General features: G+C 41.3%; 1 protein-coding gene across 2 annotated transcripts in view; it reads right to left on the bottom strand.

Moving 5' to 3' along the window:
* Positions 1-24,450, bottom strand: part of GOT1 (glutamic-oxaloacetic transaminase 1) — a 34,185-nt gene extending 9,735 nt beyond the window's left edge. For both annotated transcript variants that reach the window (XR_011164251.1, XM_069067171.1), the window contains exons 1-8: positions 24,162-24,450; positions 9,122-9,303; positions 4,942-5,065; positions 4,405-4,517; positions 3,991-4,095; positions 3,211-3,361; positions 2,918-3,083; positions 1,264-1,406 (exon numbers count right to left, since the gene is read on the bottom strand). Coding sequence is in view for 1 of the 2 variants with exons in the window: in XM_069067171.1 (XP_068923272.1) it covers positions 1,264-1,406; positions 2,918-3,083; positions 3,211-3,361; positions 3,991-4,095; positions 4,405-4,517; positions 4,942-5,065; positions 9,122-9,303; positions 24,162-24,435 (1,258 nt within the window). In the remaining variant the exon portion in view is untranslated. The remainder of the gene's footprint in view (positions 1-1,263; positions 1,407-2,917; positions 3,084-3,210; positions 3,362-3,990; positions 4,096-4,404; positions 4,518-4,941; positions 5,066-9,121; positions 9,304-24,161) is intronic.
* Positions 24,451-25,858: the final 1,408 nt, after the last annotated feature.

Raw genomic sequence — 25,858 nt, forward strand, 5'->3', positions numbered from 1 at the left:
ACTTAACTCCAATTGCCTTTCCAAAAAAAGAGTAAAAAAAGAATCTCTAGAATTTAAAGAAGTCTTCCTCTACCTGTTAGTGGACAAAAACTCCATATAGTTGATTGTTAGATTTTTAAAATCATTAAATCCTCTACTACATTTCAAAAGATGATTTTAAAAAAATCTCTGTGGAACTTTGTACACAATTACAGACACATTGTATATGTGACAACTAACTTTGATAGACTGGGCTTCTCTCAGCAATGCAAGGTTAGAAGACAACTCCAAAAGACTTGTGATGGAAAGGGATATCCACATCCAGAGACAGAACTCTGAATGCAGACTGAAGCAAATTATTTGCTATCTGTCTTTTGTGGTTTGTTTTATTCTGTCCCTTCTTTCTCATTGTTCACTCCATTGGTTACACTCCTTTACAATCTGATTAATGTTCAATGTATTTGTATTTGTACAACCTAAATCGGATTGCATGCCACCATCGGGGGGAGGGGGGAAGGAGAGGGAGAAAATTTGAAACTCAAGGGATTAGGGAATTGAAAGTTGTAAACTAAAAGAAAATTAATTTAAATTAAAAAAAAAATCTCTATGACCAGTAAAGCTCCATCATGATCATTAATTTTTTTTCTCCAAACTAATTTTATAGAGAATTGTGGTGAAACTAAAAAAATAATGGGAAGCATGTATAAGGGTTCAACACCAGACTTTGGCCTAAATGTTAGAAAGAAGTGCAATGTGATAGCCCTCCTAACTTGCTTATATCCTTTGCTTACACCTATTCCAAGCCCACATGGCTAAAAAAAGCCCAACCATCTGTCAGCTGCTAAGATACCAACTCAGGCTACTGGAACCCTCAAGGGTCTCAGCAAACAATGAGAAAATTGTACTTGTTCTAGGTCACTGCGTTCCCTAGAGTTTGCCTACACTTACCAACTAGGTTGCTTTAACAGCTTAGTTGATGACCAATTAAAAGGCAGCGTATTAGAGATGAATTATAGGAAGCTATGATGGAAGGAGAACTGGAATAAATGACAAGTGTATGTAAGAAGAAAAGGAAATTGGAGGAGGTTGATCAAGGTTAAGTGAGGAACAAAGCTGGAAGAGGTAGGTTACAATAGCTATTTAGCAAACTTATTTGTTAATATAGATTTGTTATATATATAACTTATAGATATAATATATAAAATATATATTATATATAAAGTCAGCTTCAGAAAACAACAGTTACAAATGGACAACCCAAGAGGTGGTCTGCCTTGTACTTACAAGTTAACCCTGTGTAACTGAACATTCCAATCTGTTCAGTGATGTGATTCCAAGTTCCTGGGGTGCCAAGGGCTTCAAGGCGAGATCTGAGTTCAGTTCTCATTAACAGAATCCGGTCAGCCATTGTCTTCACATTTTCTTTCCTGTAAGAGTGGGAAATGAAGTAAATTATCATCTAGATAAAAGGAAAGATATTAAACACTTCTACCAACTAAAAATTACCCAACAAACATTAAAAATAGCTATAAAAATGGGTTCAGAGAAGGACTGGTCTGCTTTATGGCAAAGGTAATGCTTTAACTCATGCAAATCTAACAGTGAGTTGAGGTTGAATCTTATTAAACAGGGACTGTTAACAACTGCTAGCTCTATAAAATAGTTATATAGGGCATCTCAAAACTCTTAATGCAGTCTTAAAGTTTAATACCCTGTATCTCAGAGTGCGAACTAATCAAGCTAAGAACCATTTGGTCACTTAATTATTTTGAAAGAATCCTATGTATTACCACTCTCATGTGGTAAAGCCAGATATTCTGCTCCACTAAAGTATTTCTCCTTTACTTCTCACCCCATGAAGACAACATGGATAGACCAAGCATAGACCAAAAGAGTAAATCAATGTTGCTACCAGGGGTAGTAGAATACCATGAGATATTAGAACATTTTATTCATTTTTCAATAGGCAAGGTCTACCCACCAAAGTTCTTCCGACTAGGTCCTACAGCCAAATGCCTATATTAACTTCGTAGTATTATTTGACTTGGCAGCTAAGCAATGCTGTGAATGGAGCACTGAGCCTAGAATCAAGAAGACCTAAGTTCAAATCCAACTTCAGACGCTTACTAGATGTGTGACCCAAGACAAGTCACTTAACCCTGCCTGCCTCAGTTTCCTCATCTGTAAAATGAGCTGGAGAAAGAAATGGAAAACCATTCCAGTATCTTTGCCAAGAAGAGCCCAAATGGGGTCCGGAAGAGTCGGATATGACTGAACAGCAACAAATAATTTAACTTAGGTATTAGTTTCACTTTTTCAAAATTTGATTACGTTTGTTTAAAACACATCCCGTTTTGGACATTTAGCCAAAGAAGAAGAGAGTCAAGAGGAAATGAAGTACTCGGATGCTCCATGTAGGCTTTATTCTCTGGAATGCTGGATTTTTTGACAAAAGGGAATTGAGAGTTTGATTAGTCCATTTCCCTGCTTTAACTTCCTAAGAGATTCTCAGGTCCACAGAAATGCTGAAAGGCACAGCTCTCTGAGAGCAAGAAGCATGGAAACAAGGGGCGGCTAGGTGGCGCAGTGAACAGAGCACCGGCCCTGGAGTCAGGAGGACCTGGGTTCGGATCCAGCCTCATACACTTAACACGCAAAAAAAACTAGCCGTGTGACCTTGGGCAAGTCACTTATTGTCCTCCAAAAAAAAAAAAGCATGGAAACATCTTTTATTCCCCACTCCAACCTTACCCTCGACCAGGCACTTTGTACCTTATATGTACAACAGTAGGCAATAAATATTTGATAAATGAATCTAGCTATTAGTCTGGTTATTAATTATTAACATAAAACAAAATCATCTAATTTATGCAATGGGATAGATTATGTATAAAGCCCCTTGTCCTTTAGTTCTCTTATTTCTACCTGGGAACCTTACCACAGAGTAAATAGCTCAGGGCTGGAAAGTGTAGTGGCCACTATCCGAGCTCCCTGAGCAGGAGGATTGGACCACAAGACACGCACAATCTTCTCCATCTGGGAAAGGACACGCAGGACGTTATCACCATCTTTCCCAACCACGGTCAGGTTCCCCACCCGCTCATCTAAAGAGAGAGAGATATATCAACTCTAAATCCAATGATCCTTCCCCCACACGAGCTCCCAACCCAGCCAAGACTTGTGTGATGTGGGCTCAGCATGCTAAAGGAATCTGTTTAGAAGAGCACTCACTATAGAGCCCGAAGTTCTTGGAGAAGGACTGAGCACAGAAGAGCTCGAAGCCCTCATTCACAAAATAGCGGACAGCCCAGGCGTCCTTGTCTAGGTCCCCAGATGCAAAACCTTGATAGGCTGAGTCGAAGAATGGGAACAGAAATCGGCGCTGCAAGAAGGGAAGGAGTTAGAGAACTTGTCTTAGTCTCAATATGCCCATCCTCCTGCCCCAATCGAAATAACCTATCTTCTCAGAATGAGCATCATTCAAGAGGTCACCGATTTCTTTGTCTACACTCATAAGTACAACTGCTGCCCTCCTTCTCTGCTCAGCTGAACAAGCCCATGGACAATGTGGGAGAGGGTCCTAGCATGTATGAACCTATTCAAACCTGAAGTTCATCCCACCACATACCATCAGAATATGAGAACACTAAAGGGGAAATCCTCTGTGCTCTGACAATTGAATCTCTTCAGAGAGATCCCAGTTGTACAGTCCTTAGTCAATACATTTTAACATTGTATTTCTCAAGAGCTCTTAAGAAGGAAATGATCACAACCCCAACTTTAGTGCAAAAGGTACACATCTTTCAACATTGATTTTTAATGCCAACTGTACCAGTACAGCAGGGTTCTAAAAATATTAATAGATTTTGCTGAGAGAGATGATTCTCTGGATTGATTGATGTCTTTATGCCATCAATCAGGTAGGTTTTGGAATCATACCAGTACATGCATTAAAAAGGTATTTAGTTGTATCAACAGCATCATGGACAGATGTCTGAAAGTGGCAGTTACCTTCATGACAGAAGCAATCTTCTCCCATTGCTCTGGAGTTGGATCAGTGCCAGTGGGGTTATGTGCACAGGCATGAAGGACAAAGATAGAGAATTCTGGAGCATTCTGAGGAAAAGGAGTACACATCAGTTCTGACTGGCATCAACAGGAAATATCGGGAAAGAGAATCAGTATTGGTTTGGTAAGCCAATGAAGGTAATGAGGAAGCTGGAATTCTTCCATACATGTAATTAAACCCAAAAAAACACCACCTGACTTGAGGAAAGTGGCTCAAGGACTTCTCAACCAAAAGACAAGATTCCTTCTTCTTCCTTTCCTTTCTAATGCCACAAGGCTCCCTGTAATTTTCTATTGTGTAACAGATAGACAGAGATAGACAGACAGATAAATGTAATGAATAAATAAGTCCCCCACCTCCATATCTTCCAGCAGGCCCTGAAGATCAAGCCCTCTCTTAGTTGCATCCCAATAACGATAAGTTCGGATGTCCAAAAAGCCAGTAGCACCAAACACACCATTATGATTTTCTGAAAATACAAAGTTCAAGTGTTTCACAAACACTGCTTGCCATAATTTAAAATTTCACAATGAATACAGACCTTCTCTTAGGGATCTTGAAGACTTCTTTCCTATTATGAGACTTCCTGGGACAGGGTTATTTATAAGAGGATATAAATATAAATTCTACTAGTTACCTTACAATTGTAATTGTAATTTTATTGTAATGGTGTATTCTGCTACCAAGTTATCTGCCTGTCCAATATTCTGATCTCACATTTTTACTATTTATTGGTGAAATCTGAAGTCTAGCATAAGGTTACTCATATATAACCCACAACAAGTCAACTCAAGGTTGTGTTAATATTTTTTCTGTGATCCATAAAGGAAGTAAAAAGGATTATTTTTTTCCTGTTCTCCCTTTTCATCCTTCGGTGACAATGAAAAACTCACCCCAGGTTGGAGAAGACACGTAGACAGGAGTGTATGCATTGTTCGTTCCATTGTACCACTTCCGTAAGAACTCAGCTCCAATTCGAAGGGCACCCGTTCCCCCCAAAGCCTGCACGCTTCCTATCTGAAACAGAGAAAGATGATCAGTGCTTGACGGGAATTAAGTTCTCTTCCTATTTTCCAAAGCCTAAACATCACTGCAGGATATCTCTCTGCTGCAGAACATGAACCAAGATTCGTCAATTTCTTGGAAAATATATGAAATGAAGTGGTTTCAATTTGTCAGATTAATAATCCATGTGTGACGTGTCCCATCTTTCTAAACCAGTTTGTTATTTTTCAGAGAGATTCTGACATCATGTTATTCTCAATGAATCCTTCCCTCTGCTCAGCTTCATCTCCTCTTAAGGTCAAATCAATTTCAGTCAAATAGAGGGTGGATTCATTTTCATATTGAACATCCTCACACAAGTACAAATACATTTTCCTATTGATACTTGCATCCTTTAATTTGGAGATGCCAGAAAACCAATAACTGTTTAGCAGACAGTCTTTCTTTACTGGTAGAATACACCAAATTAAGAACTAAGTCTACCTAATGTTTTAAGCTAACAAGCCCGAATCAGAGTATTTGCAAAGTAAATGTGTTTGACTATACCCAAATCAGTCATTAAGAAGACAGGAATAGGGCCGTTAGGTGGCACAGTGACTAGAGCACCGGGTCCTGGAGTCAGGAGGACCTGAGTTCAAATCCAACCTCAGACACTTGACACTTAGCTAGCTGTGTGATCTTGGGCAAGTCATTTAACCCCAATTGCCTTGCCCCCCCCCCCAAAAAAGAAAAAAGACAGGAATAGAAGATTCAAAGCCACTCTTCACTTGACAAGTGGTCAAAGAATGAACACACAGTTCTCAAAAGAATTGTAAATTATTAACAACCATATGAATGAATGCTCTAAACCACTAATAATAATAGAGATACAAATGAAAACAACTATGATGTTTCATCGAACACCCAGCAAATTGGGAAAGATGACAAAAGAAGAGAATCTTGAAGAGGTTACAGAAAGACTAAAACATTAATGCACTGCTGGTGCTTCTGTGAATTACTCCAATCCCTTTGGAAAACAATTTGGAATTATGTGAAGAAAAGTGAATAAAACATCCATATCTCCTGACCTGGAGATTACATTCATGGATATGACCCCAAGGAGGCTAATGACATAAAGAGACCACTCCCCGCCCCCCCCCCCGCCCATGTACATGTATATATTTGTGGCAGTACTTTTTTGTAGGACTAAAGAACTACAAACAAAGCAGATACCCATTGATTGGAGAACAGCTAAACAAGTTGTGGTGTATGATCATTAGTGCTTGGTAAGAAACAATTACTGCAGGGATTACATGGGAAAACTATCTCCCTTTCTTCTTTATAGAAGCAGGAGACTATGAGTGTGAAATACTCTTAAGATTTTTTTTTTAATGTGTAAGGTAGTTTTGCTGACCCTTATTTTTTTTGCAATAAGGGATGGATCTGGGAGAAGAGAAATGTAAGTGATATAAAAATGAAAAGATATTGATAAAATTTTCCTTTTAACAGAAAACCTGAAAGAGAAACAATTTAGGAAAACGTTAATGCCCCCAAACATGGGTCTGAATCTATAAATTCTTATATTGATGTGAATGTGAGTATGTATGTGTTTGTTTTTTTAATTGCTATAGTTTGTTAAGGCTTTATTGCTGTGGCTGAAAAAATTTATTACCCTGTGGCTAAGCTGGTAATGAGTCTCTCTGAACTAAGATAAACTGATCCTAACAATACATTGACAATACACATTCTAGCACCTCGACAGGCCTGTATTGAAAAGTATGGGGGGTGGGGAGGTGGAAGTGACTAGGTGGCGCAGTGAATGGAGCACAGGCCCTGGAGTCAGGAGGACCTGAGTGCAAATCCGAACTCAGACACTTGACACACTTACTAGCCATGTGACCTTGGGCAACTCACTTAACCTCAACTGCTCTTTCTTCCCCTCCAAAAAAAAACAAAGAAAAGTATACAGATACTGACAGATCAGGCATCTCATTCCTTTTCACTAGTTTTCACTGATCCCACGGGACCTGAAATGGCAACACCAGCTCTATGACTATTTAATATACTTGGCAGAATTCACTGTTGGCAATGGTCACAGTCTTAACCTGATACACTTTTTCAGATCATATGATCTCTGATTTTTCTCCTTGTAGTAAAGATGCTGCTTTCAAGTTAAAGGCTATGAGAACAATCTGATCAGTGTCTCTCCTCAATATGTATTTACTTATTGGCTGATGCCTTGTACCTCAGTAGGAGTGCTTTTTCTAAAGCTATCTAGCAGCTCAGTCACTGAAGCAAAAAAGAGCCACGATGCCTAATCCCCAATATGGTCCTTTAGGTTTCTAGTGCTTCTAAGGCAGTGATATTTTATAATGACCTCCCTGTCTCATCCATCATGCACTATGATCGGCTTTCACTTGGATTGTCTTGTAACCATGACACAAATAACTCGCATCTAAGCTAAGCTAATACTTATAAGCAAGATATAAACTTCCTTATTCACCGATCTTGGTTCCCAAGAACCCACCCTCCTCAGAACTCACCTGATATCCTTGAGGAAGGAAATCATAACTCTACCCTGAAATTTTGCTTATTAGTTATGTGGACACCTATCTATCAAGAAGAAAACTAGAGGGTGGTGAGAACATTTTTGCTCCAGATGTAGGATTCCTAGGCCTATTTCCTTTCCTTAGGTGTTACTTATGACCTGGAAAAAACTAGATGCTGCATTGTAAGTGCTCTGTGCAGAACTGGCAACTCTTCCCAACCCCTCCCTACCCTCATACAAAGAAAAACAAGGATAGCCTAGAAATGGCAACAGGTATAACTAGATTATTGCAAAAGCCTTACTTGTACTCCCATGCTCCCCTTCTCCAACACACTCTATGTTCCTATGTTCTGTCAAATTCATTTAACAACTCTGTTCAATTAATTCAAAAACCTTCGATTAATAATTCTTTAATAAGTTTACTTCAACAAACATTTATTAAGTGGTTACCATGTGCAAAAGGCACAAGACCAGGCACCACGGTTGTAAAAACAGCTTGTCTCAAGGCTTGGCACTACTCTACCTGCACAAACTTATGTCCCAAAACTACCTAGGTAACATGCTCTATAAACTCTAGTTAGGCATAGTACATTATCCCACAATTATACTGAATTTGGTTCTGCTTTCTTGACTTCATATGTCCCCTCACTGGAAATGCTCTCCTTTTTCATATGTAAATTTTGCATTCATTCATTCATTTATTGAGGGGGAGGAAGTCCCTGGATTTGTTACTTTGTTGGTATGAGAAATTCCCAGTATGGAAACTCCATCCAGGAAAGTAGATTTGTCATGAGGAGTTGCTGTTAGTCACACAATATATATCAAAGACAGGACTCGAACCCAGATCTGCCTGACTCCAAGTCTGGTCCTCTATTCACCATTGCTTTATCTCTTCAAATCTTGCCCATCCTCAAAGGCCCTAAAAGTTGCCTTTTTAAACCAGCTCTTACAGATTTCTTCCATTTTGGAAACTGTAATGTAGCATTTGTTGTTGTGCAGTTGTTTTCAGCCTTATCTGACTCTTCATGACTCTTGGTAAAGAAACTGGACTGGTTTGTCATTTCCTTTTATAGCTCATTTTACAGAGAGGGAAACTAAGACAAAGAGGATTAAGTGACTTGTCCACGGTCACACAGCTAGTAAGTGTTTGAGGCCAAATTTGAACCCCAGAAAAATGAGTCTCCCGATTCCAGGCCTAGCACTCTCTCTACTGCACCACCTAGCTGTCCCTCAGGGCTCAGCATAGGAAACACAAAATAGGGACTAATGAGATACTTACCTGATCAGTAACTTCACTCTAATGTATTGGAATACTACTGGGTAACCAAAAGGAAATGGACGATTGCAAAATTAGAAGGGGGTGGCACGATCAAAGTTAGTTCACATTAAAGTGCTAGACAGTCAAGCAGGTATACCAAAGGACGTGCCTCCTACAGCATAGCCTACAGTCATTTGATCTGGTCTTGCTTATGAGAGTATCATCTGTGTGAATTTCCTCCACAAGTTGTTAAAGGATAAATGATTCCTTACCCAGAACTTACCCGCTTCTCCTTGATGGCTGGGCTGTTATCCCCGAGAGCAATGCGGGAAGCATTGCTTCGGAATTCCGGCAATCCCAAGATAGGCAAATACTCATGGTTTAGAGTATCATTTTTAGCAATCTGATGTTCTACCTTTCTCACTACTGGCAAAACCCAGGGCTGGGATTCATCTGTGCGATATGCTGCAAGACAGAAAGGATTGTCTTAATGGAATCCCCCTTTGTATGAAAGTTTGGCATGACGGAGAGGCTTATCACTCCTTTTCCAAAACAGGATAGAAAACCATTAATAAAGTCACCATACAGAAACGTTATGCATTATGCTGAGGTCAGAGTGTCATTGGGACTGGGTTTACTTTCTTGATTATTTTAGTCCTATCATTAAAAATCTGAATATTATCTAGCCCCTCATTTCCAGTTAATTTCACCTTATATCTAGTGGTAGAAATCAATGTTTTCACACTGGGCCAAAAGTACCCAAGAAATCTGCCCAAATAAGGAAAAATTCAGACACTAGATTCAGATAAAAATTCAAACACTGTTCCTACAAATTTACATGCAAACATAGGGGTAGAAGAAGCAGTGTTTCATTTCTCTATAGTATGCATTACTAGTTAATAACCAAAGATAACTTAGTTACTTGTTTATGAAAAGTAGTTGTATTCTATCTGCTACTGCCATCAAAACCTCCTTCAAGTAAGGGTCAATGTACAAAAACTCTTAGAATCATTGAACAGCAGTTGGAAAGGACCTATTGCAATAGGATATATATATACATAAAATATATCCAACTTGTGCATGTCCCCTGGATATCCCATAGGCATCTCAAACTTAAAATGTGAAAAAAAAAAAAAAAAACAACTGTTTCCCTACTCTTCCCCTGCCTAGTTCCCTAGCCCCACTATCCCTCCTCCAAACTTTGATTTTTTTTTTTTTTGTGAGGATGCCACAATTCTTCCAGGTCTGGAGTTTGGCAACTTCAGAATCATTCTCAATTCCTCTCCCTCAAATCACCACATCCAAGGAGGTATTGGTCTTGTTGATTATACCTACACAACATCACCTGTCTTCCTCTCCACTCACACAGTCACTACTCTCATTTAAGCCAGCATAATTTCTCATAAGGACTATTCCAACAGATTTTTAATTATTTCCTTTCTTTACCTCTCTGATCCATCAGCCACGTAGCAGTTAAAATAATCTTATGCCAGACCATGCCACTTTTCTACTTAAGACTCTTTAATGGCTCCCCATTATTTCTAAAATAAAATGGATTCTTCTGCATGACATATAAAATTCCTTACAATATACCAATACTCTTTTAATCTACCTTTCCAGATTTTTGACATTGCTCCCCTTCATTCATTCTTTGTTCCAACTAAACTGGCCTATTTGCTGGTCCCAAAACAGATATGCCATCTTCTACCTCCATTCATTTGGACAGGATGTCCTTCACACCAAAAATGTATTCCCTCTTTGAAGCCCCAACTTGCCCTAAGACTCAACTCAAGTTTCCCCTCTTTGAGTCTTCAGCAAACCTAATTCCACCTGAGCAGGGGCCAAAATTTGAATACACCAAGAATTCATACTATTCATTCCCACCTACCCCATCATATGTTCTTCCAGGTTGAGGCAAGTCAGTGTCTTAAGAAAATTTTTCTGGCTTGGCTTTATTACCTCCATTGGCCTAAAACAGCAGATTACATTACTAGCTGGAGCCTGCAGAATTTAGGTGAGACCTCAAACTTTAGCTCAGGTTATTAAATGGTTAGGGATGCCAGAATTTCTGGATCAGCTTTATTACCTCTATTGAATTAAGATGAGCATGTCAAGCAACTAGTGATAGCTCTGTTGAGGTGTAAGGTTTAAGGGTGCACAAGACCCCAAAAATACCAACACACCATGTCCTGCCAAATCAATCTGACTCAAGTCATTAAAGATTCGCCTTAATGGGTAGACTCTTAAGGAGCCTAGGTATCTGTGACATGGGCCAGAATAATCTGACACAGAATGAGTCTGAGCTAGGTAATTTCTCAACTACTTCATGGAGACAAAATGTACCTTATATACAGAAAGATTGTAGGAGGAATCTAGGGGTGGTCTAGAGGAGGAATCTGGGGAGGGTCTTGAGGAGTCAAATGAGGTCAGACTCTGGTAATGAGAAATTAAGGGTGGGAAATAGCTGGAGGCTACCTGGAGATGATAGACAATGGTAATAGACAAAGGGTAACAGATTTGGGCATAGATATTTTGGGAGGATCAAGGGTGGGGAGTATCTGGACAATGGAGGGCTAGGCTAGTAACAGAGATTTGGGTCTAGTGATAATGAAAGGCTTATTATGGACAAAGGCAAATGCCTCCTCTAATAGGAGGATTTCAAGAAGAGTTCAAGGGGCTCCCAGAGCCTGTACCCCATCAGCTCCACTGTCAATGGTTACTCCACAAATTCCATTGTATCCATCTTGCTGATGTAACTAAGACCCATATAATGTTGCTGAAGCAGCTGCTCCCAGCCCAGTGGATCTTCGATAACCATGGGCCTATGCTGTGAGCATAGTAATAAATCAGTTTTTAAAATGTTTTTGAGTGTACTTAAGTATGATTGGCAGGAATACCATCAAAGAATTGTTTGACAATTTTTTTTTTTGTCATTAGGCAGCAAGCCCTCCTCAGAGCTGAGTACCCATGACAAAAGGAAAAAAGGGCATGAACCACCAACCTTGTGACTCCCATTTCTCATTCAGGTGGCCTTTGTATCATAGATTAATCAATACTGTACTGACCCCTCTAACCTTCAGTGAGCTTTTGAAATTTCTTTTCCATCTGGCAAATTTGGCTTTTTAAGGCATTCTTCTCATTGGCTTTTTGGGCCTCTTTTGCCATTTGATTTACTCTATTTTTTAAGGTCTTATTTTCTCCGGTCAGGTTCTTGACTCTCTTTTCCTGATTTTCTTGCATCATTCTCATTTCTCTTCCCAATTTTTCCTCCACTTCTCTTATTTGATTTTCAGAATACTTCTTGAGCTCCTCTATCGCCTATAACCAATTCATATTTTTCTTGGAAGCTTTTGGTACAGGAGTTCTGACTTCTTTGTCTTCCTCCTGTTCCATGCTTTGATCCTTTTTGTCTTCAAAATAGGAATCTACAGTTTGACTGCTGTGCTTGCTTTGCTTCCTCTGCTTGCTCATGTTGCCACTCAATTACTTGACTTTTGAGCTTTTTGCCAGAGTAGAGCTCTGCTTCCAGAGAGGAGAGCTTTGTCCCAAATCGCTGGGGTTTTCACAGTTGCTGTAGCTATTAGTTGCTCGCCCTCTCTGAAGCCCCCACAAGCTCTGGCCCACTGGCCACACACCCCAGGACCTCCACCCAAGACAGTGATCCAGATCCAAGCAGGTTAAAAAGCAAGAGCAACGAGTCCTCACTATGGTCCCTTGGTCCCCCTACAATCTGCAGGCCAGGAGCTCTGAAGCAGCCACGCTGCAGCGGCTGCCTCCCGCCTCCACCACTTCTCACCCCAGGGGGTAGGGCCCAGACCCTGCTCTTCAGTCCACCTTGTTCCAACAGAGTTCTGCACTGACCTTTTACTTTGTCTTTGGAGTTTATGGGTTCAGAAGCCTGGAAACCACCACAGCTACTGATGATTCCCTCTCCTGAAATCTGTTCAGGCCACTGCTGATCAGGCTACCCTGAGGCTAAAGCCATAGACTCATGCGGGGGCTGGGCTTGGCTCCCAGCACCTTTGATGGCCCCTTCCTGTAGGCCTGCTGGGCTGCCTTCAGTGGGAGATGTGCTTCTCTGTCACTGTGGGTTCTGTAGCTCCAAAATTTGTTTAGAGTCGTATTTTATAGGTATTTGAGGTGATTTATAAGGGGAGCTCACAGAGTTTTCCTACTTCTATGCCACCATCTTGGTTCCATCCCTCCTGGATGTGTCCAACCCCTCTAACCCTCAAAAACCACATATAATTGATGTTCACCAAACACCTAAGAAATTAACCAAGTATGTATGAGAAGAAGGGCTGCTTCCTGAAAAATGCCCATTCCACCTGATAGAACCAAGGCCCAAGGGCTTAGCCACTACACCTTAGTGAAGGGATGGGGAACCTCAAGGCCACAGGTGAGCCACTAAGTCCTTAAGTGCTGCATTTGCTGGAATCTGTGAAATCTGGATTCAATCAAAGAGTACTTGAGGACCTAGAGGGTGGCCCTTTGCTGAAGGTTTCCCACCCTAGCCTTAGTGGGTACTAAAAGTATAAAAAAGTCAGGCACACAGCAAGAGCCATTCAATTCAATACTTAACACTTAAAGGGTGTAAAGGAAGCTCCTTGCAGCCCTCAGGGGGCTTATATTCTACAGGAAGGAAGGTTATAAGTACACAGAGAAGTAGTAAGGTGTCCTAGGGAATAGCTAGAAGAGACAAAGCACTATTGCCTAGTTGGGTGAAGGGCACTCGTGAGGAGGGCACAAAGGGCACCTCTGGGGAAAATGGCTCTTGTAACATAGTAAGGAGATAGGGTACGTTATAGGCATTGATATGAATTAAGTTTGGAAAGGTAGCCAGATTGAGCTGCCTTAAGTGACAGTCTGAATTTTATTGCAGAGGCATCAGTCAACAAGCATTTATTAAGGGTCTAATATGTACCAGGTACTATCGGAAGCTAATGACAGGAATACTGTTAGTATCAAATGTAATTTTAACTTCTCTGTCCAAAAGCCATACTGACAGTGAGAAAGCCCCTCCCTCTGAACAATCCTAGAAATGTCTGGATGGTAGTTATGTCCTTACTAGTCTCTGCGGCATTTGCTCTTAATTAGGTTGAGCTAAACCCCACCCTATCTGTGAACAAAGGCGGCTTGAGCCTTATCAGTCGTCAAAGTGGCTTCTAAAGTCCTGGCCTGCTAGTGGGGATTTATGAGGATATTATCAGAGCACAAAGACTGTCCATTGGTTATCCTTGCTAAAATTGACTGAGCCTAATACAAATACCTGAAATGGTTTTAACTAGAGAAATCTTCACTTCCATACTCCCTTCCAAATATATTAGAAATTTCCTGTGACTTCTCACTAACCATGTTACCTATTTGGGGTGACCTGAGAAAAAGATGCATGAACATGACAAAATAGTTCAGGCTTACCCTCACTGAAATAAACCCTTTGCTCTTCAGCTTTCTAAAATGTTCAGAAAAGGATCGTTACATTTTTGGGATAGACTTTGTTCCTAGGAATATGAAAACAGCAGATAGAGGCAAAGAAGGTTTAGAAGGACAATGACCAGTTCTGTTGGCCATACATAGTTAGCACCTGCTAGAATCAATCATGAGCAAAATCCTTTGGCAAAAACGCTCCAATAAAGTATTATTCAATTATCCAAGACTTCACCTCCACAAACAGTTATGGTCCTGCTCCATTCCAGTGTCTGTTGGTCTTGGCTGTTTATTTTGTTTGCTTAAATTACATTTACTTCATTATCTTTGCCTTAGGACAAATTCCTGCTTATTACTTTGCTTTCCAGAGTAGTTGTGACAGTTATGATTTATAAAATCTATGAAAATATCTTAGAGTTGGATGGGAGCCAAGATCTCTTCTGGAGCATCCTAACAGATGGTCCTCTGATGACATAGTGTGATGGAAAGGGCTGTGTCAAAAGATCACAGTGCTAGAGGAGACAGAGGTCATCTAGTCCAATCCCTCACTCATAAGTGATTTTCCCAAGGTCACAAAGTCGGAAGTGGTAGAGGCTGGGTTACCTACCCAGGTTCTGTGACTACATACAAGTCCAGCATACTTTCCAGTGCATCAAGCTACCTCTAAGTTTCAGATCTTCACACTATCTCCCACCTATGTGATCTTGGATAAGTCACTTAAATTCTCTGAAGCTCAGTTTCCTCATTTGTAAAAAGAAGGGGTTGAATTAGATAACCTCTAGTCTAAGGTTCTTAGGCAGCTAGGTGGCATCATAGTACACAAAGCATCAGGCCTTGAATCAGGAGGACCTGAGTTCAAATCTTACCTCAGAAACGTGCTAGCTGTGTGGCCCTGGGCAAGTCACTTAACCCTGTTTGCCTCAGTTCTTCATCTGTAAAATGAGCTGGACAAGGAAATGGCAAACCACTCCAGTATCTTTGCCAAGAAAAGGAGTCATGAAGAGTTGGACAAATGAAACAATTGAACAAGGATCCTTCTAGTCCTAAGGTTCTATGAGTTTGCTTATTGCACTATATTTATAAGAAAAAATTCTTTTAAATATAATTTGACAGGAGCGGCCCTGGCACATCAGGAGACCTGGGATCAGTTCTGGCCTCAGATACTTGACTCCCACACAAAAAATAACTGGCTGTGTAACCTTGAGCAAGTTACTTAACCCCAGTTGCTTTAAACAAACAAACAAACAAATAAATAAATATAATTTGACAATGTCCCCCCCATTTCTTCTGTTCTTAATTCTGACATCTGTAGCAATACAGAACCCAAGCACTCCTCTGTGTGACTACCCTATGAGCCAGCTATCCTGCCCTGCCCCACCCCCTCCAGATCTCTTATCCTAACCTTCCACCTCTGGTTTAGCAATGTCACTCCTCAAGTGCGGGCCCCCAGAATTGAGCACAATGTTCCAGATGTGCACTGAGCAGCACAGAAGACAATGGGCCTATTGTTCCCGGATGATCTAGATGCAATGTTTTTATTAATGAAGCCTAAGATTGCAGCAGCTTTCCTAGCAGCTGCATTACAGCTTCCCAAGGTCACAAGTGTAAGTGGTGGAGGCTGGGTTACCAACCCAGGTTCTCTGACTACATACAAGTCCAGCATACTTTCCAGTGCACCAAGCTACCTCTGAGTTTTAGATCTTCACATTATCTCCCACCTATGTGGATCTTGGATAAGTCATTTAAGTAATTTGATAAATAAATTATAAATCATGATTGATTCTAACAGGTGCTAACCTGCTATAGCTTCACATTAAGTTGGTGATCAAATAAGCCCCTCAAATCTTTTTCAAATGAACAGCTGGGTAGTCATGCATGTCCTACTCTGTACTTATACAACTGGGTTTTTTTTTAACCTAAATGAAGTCTTTTATACTTATCCCTATTAAATTTCAATGTACTCTACCCAAGCCAGAGTCAGCTGGTTAGAAGGGCACTGAATCATTATGCTATCACCTATCCAATTAGCTCTCCTTCCCAGTTCTGTTACCTGCACAGTTACAAGCATGCCTTCATCCAAATTATTGATTAAAATGTTGACAAGAATAGGGCCTGCAGCACGGTGAGGCATAAGTTGCCTTTCCACCTTTGTTCCTTACATGTGGGACCCCTTTCCCCCAGATGTATATCATGCGTCCCTAGACATGTTTACTCCTCTGTGCATGTTCCTAAGTTGGGGACACTGTTCGCAGTGATAAGTGTATGTCTCTGGTGGTAGGAGAACATGGCCCAGATTTAGAGGGGGAATGTTCTATTTCCACTTTTTTGAAACCACATTATTTCATTTAGTGCCCTTGCTTGGAAATGTTTTCTCTGGCTGACTTACCAAAGTAAACATACTGATAAGGGAGGAAAAGGAAATAGGCCCAAATGTCCTGTGGAATTCCACCACACAGAGCTGCTTTTCATTTGACACCAAGGCACTCATCAACACTCTTTGGGAAGGTAAATAAGAACAGAATTTCAAAGTTACAGAACACTTTATGATTTATAAGTATTTTGCTTATAATAACCAACATGAGTACAATATTCTTTCCATTATACCAAGCTGATTCATGAAACCACCCAACAGTCCTTATTTCACCATCTTACCTACAAAGTTATCATGGAAGATTTAGTCAAATGCTGATTAAATCAGCATCCCTGTGACTTCCCAAATCAAAATTCCCTTCCCTGTCTGCTACAGCCCTCTATGTGCTATCTCCACCCATTAGCTGGCCTGTACTGTCTCACTTTTGTATACTTAATGCATGGTAAAATACCTAAAGACATTTTTGTTCATTCATCCAATTGACCAGTTATCAATCTAGTACCTCCTAACAAAAAATAGAAAAGTTAATTTATGAAGTATGAATTTATAAGATGCTTGACTTTTAAAATGCCAGACCTGATAAATCTAATAGTGTGGTTCACGCTATATATTTATTGCAATGAAGCTGCCACCACTCATTCTATTTTTGGAATTCTCTTTAAGAGTTTGGAGGGCATTCTTGTGTGATGATAGCAAGTCTTCAATCTTTGTAGGGTGGATTTCATTTCTGGAAGCAGGAGGATGAGTAAGGTGGACAACAAATTGGATAATGTGGTTGAGTCCAAGAGAAGAGTAAAATCAAAACCCTTTTCTTTAGGTAGAGAAATCTAGAAATGTCTATGGTTACATAATCTCTAGCATATTCAGTGTGCCCTAGAAAATCTTTTGCATTTTTCAGGGAATTAATACAAATTTGCACATGGAAAACTGATTAATGCTACCTTTTGCTGCTTCCTCTTCTTCCTACACAAACCCCGGGCCACATATATTCAGGTCTGGCCCTATTATTGGTGCCCTTTGCCTAATGACCTTAATAAAGAACTGAAGGGTTTCAACAGGAGGCAGTTGTACCAGACCAGTGAAATTGAGTATCCATGGTCAGTTTTCCTGGCCCACTGGTAGATTTGTCTCCCCGGATCTTTGCTTTGCAAGACTTTACAGATGGAAGACACCCTTTTAAGACCAAGAGAGTCCAAAGGAGGTAGTAAACAAGACCTAGAGGGTAGATTAACTCAAGGGCACCCTCAATGACAAGCTAGTCAGCCACAACCCACTCCTTTCTGGGCTACTTCTACTTCCCTTTGAAGGGACAACTCTGAACTACATTGAATAGAAAATAAGGGAAAAGCACAGAAAATTAAGAGATTCACATGGATTTTTTCTTACATGGTTATAATGACTTGACAACACTAGAGTTTTAAGAATACTATATTCCTATATATATATATACACACACATACATACACACACACACTATACATGTATGTGTGTATGTATACATACACATATATGAAGAAGGGTTTTTAACTTGGGGCCTGTGAACTTATTTATTTAAAATATTTTTATAACTACACACACACGCAAAAAGAACCCTATATAATGGAAAGAAATCTGGACTTCAGGTATTAGAAACCATTTACTAGATATGACACAGGACAAGTCATCTGTAAGATCTATTTCATTTGTCCCAAGGATCAAATGGGATCATACATATAGAGCCCACTGCACCCAGAAAGCATTAGGTAATGTATAAGTATTGCGAAGGTCTGTTAATATCACATTGTGTTATTTTGCTTGGTTTAAATGATGTAAGAGGTAGCCTGGAGTAGGTCATGAACTTTTCTGATCTTATGCTTTAAACCCCAAATATATTCTCTGATACAGTTGACATTGCCTTTTTTGCTGTTCCTCCAACAAGACACTTTTACCTCCTGACTTCAGACGTTATGTCCGGCCATGGAAAGCTCTCCCTCCTGGCTTGCATGACCTTCTTTAAATCCCAACTAAAATCCCATTTTCTGCAAGAAGCCTCTCCTGATCCCCTTAATGCTACTGCTTTCCTTATGATTTCCTTATCTCCAGTTTATAGAGTAGATAGCTTGTTTGTGTACAGTCATATCAGACTGTTGGCTGTTTGAGAGCAAGGACTTTTTACCTTTGTTTCCAAGTGCCCAAACAGAATAGGAGACCCTAATAATTATCACCTGTATCAGATTGCTTGTCATCTGGGGGAGGGAGAAAGATTTGGAACCCAAGTCTCATTAAAAAAGGATGTTGAGATCGTCTTTGCATGTAATTGGAAAAAATAAAATGCTATTTACACTTAAAAAAAAAAACTTTGTTAACTGAATGACCTGGTTACAAATCTGCCTCAAGCACATGCTGGCAGTGTGATCCAGGAAAGCACTTAATCCCAGAGGACACCCTAGGCAAATCTCTAAATCTAAGACTATATACAAAAGGAGTTTCTTTATCAGGAATTCCCTATAGCAATAAACTTACAGGTAAAATTTTTAAAAATTAGAGATGAATAATTAGAGTATGAAGTATCATAGCAAGAAAGAAGTAAATATCTGGGAAAAGAAACTATTTGAATAGAAGAATGAGAACAGTTTGGCTAAATAGATTATAACAATTGATCATTTAAATGGCATGGTTAAGATTTATTGCCAGGGTCCCATTAATGGTAAACTAAGATGTCAATATTTATTCAATGTAGAAGAATTTGACTATTTAATATTTCAACAATATTTAATGTTTCATTTTAATTAGTATTTTTTTTTTTTGGCCTTTTGGAGGGCAGTTGGGGTTAAGTAACTTGCCCAAGGTTACACTGCTAGTTTTTTTGTGTGGATGTTAAGTGTCTGAGGCCGGAATCGATGGGGTCCTCCTGACTCTGAGGCTGGCACTTTACTTACTGCACCACCTAGCCACCCCCTTTTTAATTAGTATTAAACCTAATAGTTTGTTTTCATATCAGATCTTAACTTTAAAAGCCAAGGCAATGTTAGTGTTGGGGATGGGGGGAGGGCTCCAAGAGGAGGAAGAGTATATTTCTAACATGGAACTTCTCTTGAATATTTAAGGTGGAAAGAAGGAAAACCATTTCTTATCTGCCATGCAGAATAAAAAAACACTTTGCCTTTGAAAATAAAAGTCATTTTTTTAATGGCTAAAAATTAAATCCTTCAGTTAAGTAGGATTAATTATCTAGTAGTCAATTGCAGGAAATAGTCTTCTTAATTGTTTTGTGACTCACACACAAAGATTTGTTGTTCACTTATTTTTTCAGTAATGTCTGATTCTTTGTAACCCCATTTGGGGTTTTCTTGCCAAAGAGATTTGTCATTTCCTTCTCCAGCTTATTTTGCAGAAGAGGAAACTGAGGCAAACAGGGGTAAGTGACTTGCCCAGGGTCACACAACTACTTAAAGTGTCTGATACAGGATTTGAACTAAGGAAGTTGAGTTTGCATGACTCTAGGCCCAGCACTCTATCCCCTTCACCATGTCTTGACAGATAGAGTACAGGTTCTGGGAAAAAAAAAAAACCCTTGAACTCTGATGGAATCTTCCCACTTGATGAGGCATTTGTTTGAGGTCATATATCTTTCATTATAGCTAGGCCCAAATCTCTACTACTCTTAACCTAGCCTAGCTCTCCATTGTCCAGCTCCTTCCCACCCTTGATCCTATCAAAATATCCACACCCAAATCTGTTGGCCTTAAACTAATCTAGCCCTTCATTGTTGGTCATAATCAGGTAGCCTTCGGCTATTTCCCCACCATTAATCCCATTACTGGAGTTTGACCTCAGTCCCCTCAATGATCCTCCTTAGACTCCTCAAGCCTCTCCCCAAAACCACTCCTAAATCCTCCCAAAATCTTTCTGTATGCAAGATTCATTTTGCCTCCATGAAGGGGCTGAGAATTCAATCTAGCATAGACTCATTGTGTGTCAGATTATTCTAGTCAACATCTTTACTAGAAATCAAAATTATTGGGGCAGCTAGGAGATGCAATGAATACAGCACCAACCCTGGAGTCAGCAGGACCTGAGTTCAAATCCAGCCTCAGACACTTGACACTTACTAGCTGTGTGACTCTGGGCAAGTCACTTAACCCCAACTGCCCCTCCAAAAAGCAAAAAAAAAAACCATTATTAGGGGAGATCTGTTCAGGAAAGTTGCCATAGCTAAAGATTTTCTCACCCTGTAAACTTTTGGATACTTAGTCTGGTCCTCAGATGCATAGTCCATTGCTAGGCTTTTGCTCTGCTGGAATTGATGGGGTTCAGGCTCTGGGAAACCCCTTAAACTCTGACTGAATCTTCCCACTTGATAAGGCATTTGTCTGAGGCCACAGGCCTTTCATTAAGGCTAGGCCCAAAACTCTGTTACTCTTAACCTAGCCTAGCTCTCCATTGTCCAACTACTTCTCACCTTTGCTCCTATCAAAATATCTATACCCAAATCTGTTAACCTTAAATTAGCCTAGCCCTCCATTGTCTGTCATTTCCTGGTAACCTTCAGCTATTTCCCACCTTTAATCCCATTACTGGAGACTGACCTCAGTTCCATCAAAGATCCTCCTTAGACTCCTCCTCAAGACCACCCCTCAATCCTCCCATATGTAAGGTCCATCTTGCCTCCAAGAAGGGGCTGAGAATTCAATCTAGCCAGACTCAGTCTGCATCAGGTTATTGTGGCCTGCTTGTCCAATAGAAGCTTCACAGATACTTAGGCTCCTTAAGACTCTACCCATTATGGCAAATCTTTAATAAACTTTGCTTTACTTTGGCTGAGAGAAGACTTGAATCAAATTCATTCAGGAGGACCCAGCATGTTGGCATTTTGGGGTCTTGAGCACCCCTAAACCTCACCATGCCAATGCCATTAAGATTTACATAGCACTCCCCCATACAACACAACAGGTAGAGCTGTATTATTTATTCATTTCAATGAGTAGTGTAGTACTATTATTTCCATTTTACAAATCGGGGGAGTGCCCTGAGTCATTACTAGCTGAAGGTCACAGAGTTAAGTAATGGAGCCTGTTAACTGGAATTCAAATTCAGTCCTGATTCAAACTGGGTAGTAGAGTTCTTGAAATTACACTGCATTAATCATTGACAGATTTACAATAAAATATAACTAATTATAGTAGAGTGGCCTAGGCATCTCCCTTGAGTTTTCCTAGAAGCAATTTTCTTACTGTTATACGTTCTCCATAAAGGAAGTTGCTATAACTCACCTCCTCAGTCCTACGGAGAATACAATAGGACCGTACAACTAAGACAATAATCCATGAATACAATGAGACAGAGAGGCCAAGGACAGGCTACTAATGTTAGATCACTAAGACAGTGGTGCTGCCCTGAGTGAAGACTTGGTACTGAATGGGGAGTTTTTGTACCCAGTCTAAATGCCTCAGAAGACTACACATGACATGCTAAAAATACCATTACAAGGTTGTTGAATGTGACTTTGGGGCTCTCTAGTTCTCAGTTTTCTCATTTGCAAAATGAGACTAGATGGTCTCAGAAACCTAAGATTCTTCAATTCTGCAGCCTAATGATGAAGAGGCCTGTTCTTGAAGTCAGTAAAACTGGGCTTTCAGTTCTGCCTCTGACAAGGCTGTGTGATCATAGGCAAATTGATAAACCTCTCAGTGCACCCAGGCAACTCTCTAAGAGATGCTGCAGGTCTGCATGGTGGAAAGGAATTTTTACACTAGGAGTCCCCAACTAGAGTGTCTTCTCCCTCCCCCCAAAGTTTCTGAAAACTTTGCAAAGAGTTACTTGGAACTCTAAAAAAAAAAAAAATTACAAAGACATCATGATATAAAGCTCATCCCAAAGGCCTTTTTGTTTTTTAAATCACAAAAAACAGATGTGCCTACCACTATGATCTGACCCTAACTTCAAGGGTTTCAGACCAGAAAAGGCAGAATATATCTATTCTACATCAACAGGAGACACCAAAGTAACTTTGGCCTTACAGCTTTAGAACCAAAGAAATTAATATATTACAATATGAAGAAAAACCCAAATAACTTCCTATGAAGGGTTGTTTTTTTTTTTTAAAGAGAATTCTCCTTAGTTCAGGGGTGGGGAACCTGTGGCTTCAAAGCCACATGTGACCTTCTAGGTTCTTGGTGAAGCCTTTTGACTCAATCCAAGTTTTACAGAACAAATCCTCGGATTTGTTTCTAAAGTTTGGATTCAGTCAAAGGGCCACACTTTAGGGCCTACAGGGCCACATGTGGTCTTGAGGCTGCAGGTTCCCCACCTCTGCCTTAGATGAACATCATTTCTCTAGTACAGAAAAAGATCACAGCAGAATGTATGTATTACAGGACAATCTTATCACCCATTCAGGCTAATTTAAATAGATACTTCCTCCAATCTATTATCTGCTAAAACATTTTGTCTCTTACTACTAAAATCCAAACAAACACCTCCTCCAATCTATTGTCTGAAAATTTTGTCTCAGGTCATCTCATATCCCTAAAATGGATCCTCTTTTTGTACTGGTGGCAGTATATGTGTTGTACAATGACCGGCAAGAGGAGAAAAAAAACATCTCAACCCTCCTTCGATTCATCCTTGATTTAATATCCATTCTTCCCTCACATCCTCAACGTTATTCATCTGTTTCCTCCCACGGATTACTTCTCCCTCTACTTGGCAACCTTTTGGACAGACAAGGCAAATTATCTATGAAAGCTCACATGTCCACGTGGTGATGGCGAAACAGCAAATAAATCACATCACGTTACACCAAGAATGGGCTTCAGAAGCCACCACAACCAAGTTTTCATTTTAACACGCAAGGACCATGCGACTCAAGGAGGTCAAGATTCTTCCTGCCCAGAGTCACAGAGCTTACAAAGCCCAGAGACTTCAAGAGCGTGTCTTAGGCCTTTATCTAATAAAGTGAGTTCGCTGAAGGTCACAAACACAAGAGAGGCATTCTCAGGGTAAACGAGCCCCCGTGCCCACACCAAGCCCCTCCAAGCCTCCCAGAAAACGGTCTGAATCCGAGTTTCCAAAGCAAGTCCCCCTCCGATCCCGGGGAGAAAATGAGGATTATTATGCTAATATCACAGTGGAGGAGGGAAAGGGGATTTTCCCCAAGGTCACACAACCAGTAGAGCCAGATTCAAGGGCTCCAGATCCAGGGCTGAAGCCAAAACCCTGGTGGGGCCCCAGAAAGAGCCTCGGAGGACGAGAAAATGTACCCATGAATACAGCGCTTCCAGCCGGGGCCGGAGAGCGACCACCGCAGTCAGGGGAGCCGTCACCCTCCCCCTTTACAGATCAAGGTCTCTTCAAAGGCGGATGTGTCAGAGGCTGCATTCCCATTCAATAGGGCTCCCTCGCCCTTTTCCTGCCTCAGTTTCTCCACCTTTGAGACAGGCGCACTGGCCTCCAGATGCCCCGGGGTTACGGCCGGCCGCGGGGCATTGCTGGATGGCGATGCTTCCTCCAGCCCCCTCCCTCCTTCCCCCAGCAGCATCCTTACCTCCCACTCCTAGGTTGACTTTTCGAGGGTCTGGGTCTTCCCGGAAGTCTGCGGTGAGCTTGAAGACTAAGACCGGCTGTGCCTGGGGCACATCGGCGAAGATGGACGAAGGCATGGCCAGGCCGAGGGCGGCAGCAAGGGCGCGGACTCCTCTGGATCCAGGTCCTGCTCCAAAGGCGTCGATCCTGAAATCCCTGACAGGGGACAGGAGCCTATCGCGCCCAAGACGGTGCACAGATGGTATTGGGGGGAGGAGATTCTCACGTTCAGCCATTGGGCCTGGGCAGTGCAAACCACGGTCCAATGGTAGAGGGGGAGGCGGGAACCCGCGCCTTCACTCAGCCAGTCGCGAGCGTCTCGCTGGGGAGGGCCAATCACCTGGGCCAACCCGGTCGCGGAAAATTACGGGAAAGTCGGGAAGGGAGGGGGAACCTGAGCCGGCTTAGGTGTGAGCGGGAGCTACTGCTCGAGTGGCAGCCAGATTCTCCTATAGCTGGAAACGTCATGCCCGGCGGCGATGACGACATAGTCGGGGCCGGGGGTAGGAAGGCGAACGTAAAGAGGGTCGAGTGGCTGCTGCACCTCCGGAGTCTAGTACGCTGAAAGGAGCGGAACTCTGTGTGCGCGCCTCCCGGGAGACATGCTTGACCTCTGAGAGGACACCGTAAGCGGGGGCTGGCATGCCTACGCCCGCAGGGCCACCGCCGCCTGGTCCCAGCCCCTAACTTACAGGTCTGATGAAAGGGGCCCAGGACTTCGGGGCTCAGCCCCCCGGAGCCGGCGACCTTGAGAGAGTCCGATCACCGGATACTCCCTTCTGGCGCCTTCGTCTGCAGGCGACCGCGGGTGTCTCCGATTCGCTGCCAGAAGCACGGGAAGTTTCAGTGCCGAGAAGTGAAAGGTCATTTAAACCTGGAAGAGACCTTGGGAACGGCTTGGCTTCTAAATGAGGAAACCGAGGCACAGAAAGGTCGTGCTAGAACCGAGACTGTTTTAAAAAATTAAATTAATTTTTATTTACACATCCCTCTCCACTGAGAAAGCAAAAAACCAAGACTGGTTACAGCTATAATTAAGCCAAAGATTTAACTACTTTAAGACGTTTATCTGACTTCACGATCCCATTTGGGGTTTTCCTGGCAGAGATACTGGAGTGGGCTGTCATTTCCTTCTCCAACTTATTTTACAAATGAGGAAACTGAAGCAAATAGGTTAAGTGACTTACCCAGGGTTATACAGCTGCTAAATGTCTGAGGCCAGATTGTAACTGAGGAAAATGAGTCTTCCTGACGCCAGACCCTGTACTCTTTCCACTGTACCATCTGCTGGGTCACATTAGCTAAGTTCAAAACACAAAAATGTCTACATATAAGTCCATCCCCTCTACCAGTAGGTGGGCTGCTTGTTTCCATTTCAGTGCCCCGAATTGTGGTGGGTTCTATTGTATTCATGGGAGATCCCAAGTCTTTCGAAGTGGTTTGTTTAATGAATTAAATGAATGTTAAATGAATTGTTCCCCTGGTCCTGCTCATCCCAGGCTGCCTCAGTTCTACAAGTCTTCCCAAGTTCTCTGAAAGTGTCCTCTTCATCATTCTTATAGCATAACAGTATTCCCTCCTATAGGTACACTACAATTTATTTGGCCACATTTTCCATTTGATTGGCAATCCCTTCAGTTTCCAATTCGTTGCCACCAC

The sequence above is a fragment of the Petaurus breviceps genome, unplaced genomic scaffold, assembly GCF_028583685.1.
Source record: "Petaurus breviceps papuanus isolate PSGF00001 unplaced genomic scaffold, PetGlider_PUasm1.0 90740, whole genome shotgun sequence".
NCBI lineage: Eukaryota > Metazoa > Chordata > Mammalia > Diprotodontia > Petauridae > Petaurus > Petaurus breviceps.